The sequence below is a fragment of the Notolepis coatsorum genome (assembly GCF_963971535.1).
Source record: "Notolepis coatsorum genome assembly, chromosome: 1".
NCBI lineage: Eukaryota > Metazoa > Chordata > Actinopteri > Aulopiformes > Paralepididae > Notolepis > Notolepis coatsorum.
The window spans coordinates 117,981,030-117,986,348 of record NC_140165.1 but is presented as its reverse complement, the minus strand read 5'-3'; the positions used below and the strand labels follow the sequence as shown (position 1 = coordinate 117,986,348).

At 50.9% G+C, this 5,319-nt stretch overlaps 1 protein-coding gene across 1 annotated transcript in view; it reads left to right on the top strand.

Annotated features, from left to right (window-relative positions):
• Positions 1-141, top strand: part of syt4 (synaptotagmin IV) — a gene marked incomplete at both ends in the record, with an annotated part of 33,070 nt that extends 32,929 nt beyond the window's left edge. The window contains one exon of the mRNA XM_084337998.1: positions 1-141. This exon is cut by the window's left edge and continues 45 nt beyond it. Coding sequence (XP_084194124.1) covers positions 1-141 — 141 coding nt within the window.
• Positions 142-5,319: the final 5,178 nt, after the last annotated feature.

The following is a 5,319-nucleotide window of genomic DNA, read 5'->3' as shown; positions in this document are numbered from 1 at the left end:
CTGATGCTGCTGCTGACCGGGCAGAGTTTAGCAGCCTACCGCATTCCTATTGGTCAAGTCAGGGCCCCGGAACACAACCTGTGCTCCCGCAGCCAATGGGACGCAGGCAACACCTCAGACAGGGAGAGCACTGATGTGTAGCCAAGACACACGCACACACACACACGTATGTGTATACATGTGCACTCATGCATAACCCACATCTACACGCACACACTACACTGAATTGTTTATTTTATTTTATACAATGTGACGCAAACGGGGACAAAACCAGATGTTTTATATACATACATATATGTAACACAAAAACCAGATATGTTCATATATACATATGTAACACAACTATATGTTCATATAATATATACATACTGTACATGTAACACAAAAACCCACCCATTTAAAGAGACCCCAATTTCATTTGTAGCTTCTATCTGAAAAACTACACTGAATTTATTAGTGTAAATTGTGAGGGTTTGGGTTTGAGTACCTGTTCATCCTACATTCCAATGTATTTTTCTGCATTCAGAGCATTGTATTGTCCAAAATATGTCTCTCTCTCTCTATTTCTCTGTCCCTCTCACTATCCAGTGTACATTTTAATGTGTAAAAGTGCCAAATAAACAGCCTTTTCTATGCTAATTCTTCCTCTGTCCGTTGATGCACACACACACGCACATACATATAATATTACACTGTATATATATATATATATATAGGGTAAACCGGGGTAAGATCAAAGGGAGAGTGAACCATTAGTATGAACAAAGAATAACAATAAGTGTAAGAGTAGGAGCTTTTTAATAAGGGAAGGCAAAAGTACCTACTGTTTTGGTGTAAGAAAAGGTAGCCTAGTTAATATTAGATTTCTGAGAAAGTACACTATCATCTAACAAACTAACATAATAGATTAAAAAAGTATTGTCTAACTGGTGCATGCTGATCGACGGGGAAAAAAAGTGTGCCAAAGCAACATCTGAGATTTCAGCTATATACAGTGTAAATAGCTATTGAAAAACATCAATTAAAAGGCCTGTTCACTCAAATGTGTCAAATGTCCATTTAAAACCACATGACTCTTAATCATTGTAAGTGTCTCTAAACTGTAGCCCTATTTTCTGAAAATAAATGTATACATGCCCAAGTGAATGGAAGATTGCTCCACTTCTACAAGGTACATTTGCATGTTCTTGGTATGTAGGGACATCTATGGACCTCAGGGAATGTATTCTCAGTGTCTGTTACTATGCTTGAGTAAATCGTAATGAAACAAAGGAGAATATAAATAAATAATTTGCTTTGCATCTTTGACAGTGAATAACACCATGATAACATTGAGGTTCTTCAGATTTCATTCAGCACCTTCTTGAGATCAAGTGTACAAAAAATCGAAGCAAATGAATAAAGGGAAGATGATTAAACAGAAGGATTTATAACTGAATTATAATCCATTTGAATTATACATTCAAAATGTAATTATGAACTATTGTATAATGTAGCCATTCTTGAGTTATTTAATCTTTGAGTTTGTATCATCAAATTATTTGAATTATGAAAATGCTTTATGGATTACGAAATATGAAAACGAAAACTGATAATTTGATTGACAAGTCATGATATTATTTACACTGATTATCTTATTGTAACTATTCTTATGATTTGAAACTATGTGCACTTTCCCTTTAAAGAGACCTACCTGAGCTATCCACCTGTGTAGTTTACCTTGATAAGGGGTGGTGGCTTGCGTGGGAGACGTGGACCGGGAAGGCAAACAGTTTTTGTACCGCACGCACAGACTCACTGCACGCAACGCACGCATGTATTAGATATACAAGTTTTGTTTGTTTTGCTTATTAGAAATAAATGATTGATTCATTGTGACAGCCAAAGGATGGATCAGAATCTTTATTATGTGCGCGTAGACTAAAGCTATCCCCGGAGTGGAAGTGGCAAATACGAATTACAAAATTGTTTGTAAATAGCCACTATAGTACAAAAACTCCTGCTGATATTAAAGTATTTCGCCTGAAAGAAGAGGACTTCAACAAGGACACGTTCGCTTCACCCAGGACCCAGGGAGAAAGAGGATTCCCCAACAACAACATCTACAAGATACTGCGCGTCGTGAGTAACGTTGCATTGCGCAACACATGGGGAGGATCCCGCAGGGATAATATGAACTTGAATGACTAATCTTGGATATGACGTCATTGTGGAAGGGCTACCGGGAGGTGGCTCTGATTCAATTACTCTCCGCTGTGGATACACTTGTTTGACCATAGCGCACGGACTGTGTTTCATTGTGTTTCACAAGCATAATAATAAACACCGAAGCGTCTTTGCGCACGGACTGTGGATGACATTTGCGGGGATTCTGAACAGTTAAACTGTTGACATTGCATCACTGACGCTGTCACACATTATTGTGATATTTCAACTATATTAAAATAATGTCTGAAACGGAAAAGGCCCAAGAGGCTGAGAGAGAGCTGGTGAAATTGATTGGCTCTCGCAGGGCGAAGCTGGGTGTGTTGACAAGGCGCAAGAATGAGTTGGATGCGCTATTCGACGGACTTGATTTCCCCAGTCTGGCCCTGCTTATGTGAGTTGTCAATGGACAACAACATGCTGTGTGTGTGTGTGTGTGTGTGTGTGTGTGTGTGTGTGTGTGTGTGTGTGTGTGTGTGTGTGTGTGTGTGTGTGTGTGTGTGTGTGTGTGTGTGTGTGTGAATGAAGGACTTGCTTGCTGTGTGTGAGAGAGAGAGAGGTACATTTGCTGAAATACAGTTGTTCTTAATTTTCTCACTTGCTATGTGAGAATGTTAGTTATTATGTTCTCAATGCCCCTTGCATTGTATGAGTTGTGTGGAAGAGTTTGCTAGTTCTAGTGCTATCCCTTTGTACATTGTGGCTGTGTCTGACAAAAGGACGGGGATGAGGACGAGGAGGGGGATGAGGACGAGGAGGGGGATGAGGACGAGGAGGGGGATGAGGACGAGGAGGGGGATGAGGACGAGGAGGGGGATGAGGACGAGGAGGGGGATGAGGATGAGGAGGGGGATGAGGACGAGGAGGGGGATGAGGACGAGGAGGGGGATGAGGACGAGGAGGGGGATGAGGACGAAGAGGGGGATGAGGACGAGGACGGGGATGAGGACGAGGAGGGGGATGAGGACGAGGAGGGGGATGAGGACGAAGAGGGGGATGAGGACGAGGAGGGGGATGAGGACGAGGAGGGGGATGAGGACGAGGACGGGGATGAGGACGAGGAGGGGGATGAGGACGAGGAGGGGGATGAGGACGGGGATGAGGACGAGGAGGGGGATGAGGACGAGGAGGGGGATGAGGACGAGGACGGGGATGAGGACGAGGAGGGGGATGAGGACGAGGAGGGGGATGAGGACGAGGAGGGGGATGAGGACGAGGACGGGGATGAGGACGAGGAGGGGGATGAGGACGAGGAGGGGGATGAGGATGAGGACGAGGAGGGGGATGAGGACGAGGACGGGGATGAGGATGAGGAGGGGGATGAGGATGAGGACGGGGAGGGGGATGAGGACGAGGACGGGGATGAGGATGAGGAGGGGGATGAGGACGGGGAGGGGGACGAGGACGGGGAGGGGGACGAGGAGGGGGATGAGGACGAGGAGGGGGATGAGGACGAGGAGGGGGATGAGGACGAGGAGGGGGATGAGGACGAGGAGGGGGATGAGGACGAGGAGGGGGATGAGGAGGGGGAGGGGGATGAGGACGAGGAGGGGGATGAGGATGGGGAGGGGGATGAGGATGGGGAGGGGGATGAGGACGAGGAGGGGGATGAGGACGAGGAGGGGGATGAGGATGGGGAGGGGGATGAGGACGAGGAGGGGGATGAGGACGAGGAGGGGGATGAGGACGAGGAGGGGGATGAGGAGGGGGATGAGGACGAGGAGGGGGATGAGGAGGGGGATGGGGATGAGGACGAGGAGGGGGATGAGGATGGGGAGGGGGATGAGGACGAGGAGGGGGATGAGGACGAGGAGGGGGATGAGGACGAGGAGGGGGATGAGGACGAGGAGGGGGATGAGGATGGGGAGGGGGATGAGGACGAGGAGGGGGATGAGGACGAGGAGGGGGATGAGGACGAGGAGGGGGATGAGGACGAGGAGGGGGATGAGGATGGGGAGGGGGATGAGGACGAGGAGGGGGATGAGGACGAGGAGGAGGACGAGGAGGGGGATGAGGATGAGGAGGGGGATGAGGATGAGGAGGGAGATGAGGACGAGGAGGGGGATGAGGACGAGGAGGGGGATGAGGACGAGGACGGGGAGGGGGATGAGGAGGGGGATGAGGATGAGGAGGGGAATGAGGACGAGGAGGGGGATGAGGATGAGGAGGGGGATGAGGATGAGGAGGGGGATGAGGACGAGGACGGGGATGAGGATGAGGAGGGGGATGAGGATGAGGACGAGGATGAGGAGGGGGATGAGGGGATGAGGATGAGGACGGGGAGGGGGATGAGGACAAGGGGGAGGGGGATGAGGATGAGGAGGGGGATGAGGATGAGGACGGGGAGGGGGATGAGGACAAGGGGGAGGGGGATGAGGATGAGGAGGGGGATGAGGACGAGGAGGGGGATGAGGACGAGGAGGGGGATGAGGATGGGGAGGGGGATGAGGACGAGGAGGGGGATGAGGACGAGGAGGAGGACGAGGAGGGGGATGAGGATGAGGAGGGGGATGAGGATGAGGAGGGGGATGAGGACGAGGAGGGGGATGAGGACGAGGACGGGGAGGGGGATGAGGAGGGGGATGAGGATGAGGAGGGGAATGAGGACGAGGAGGGGGATGAGGATGAGGAGGGGGATGAGGATGAGGAGGGGGATGAGGACGAGGACGGGGATGAGGATGAGGAGGGGGATGAGGATGAGGACGAGGATGAGGAGGGGGATGAGGGGATGAGGATGAGGACGGGGAGGGGGATGAGGACAAGGGGGAGGGGGATGAGGATGAGGAGGGGGATGAGGATGAGGACGGGGAGGGGGATGAGGACAAGGGGGAGGGGGATGAGGAGGGGGATGAGGATGAGGACGGGGAGGGGGATGAGGACGAGGACGAGGGCGATGAGGATGAGGAGGGGGATGAGGACGAGGAGGGGGATGAGGATGAGGAGGGGGATGAGGATGAGGACGGGGAGGGGGATGAGGACGAGGACGAGGGCGATGAGGACGAGGAGGGGAATGAGGATGAGGAGGGGGATGAGGACGAGGAGGGGGATGGGGATGAGGACGGGGATGAGGACGAGGAGGGGGATGAGGACGAGGACGGGGATGAGGATGAGGAC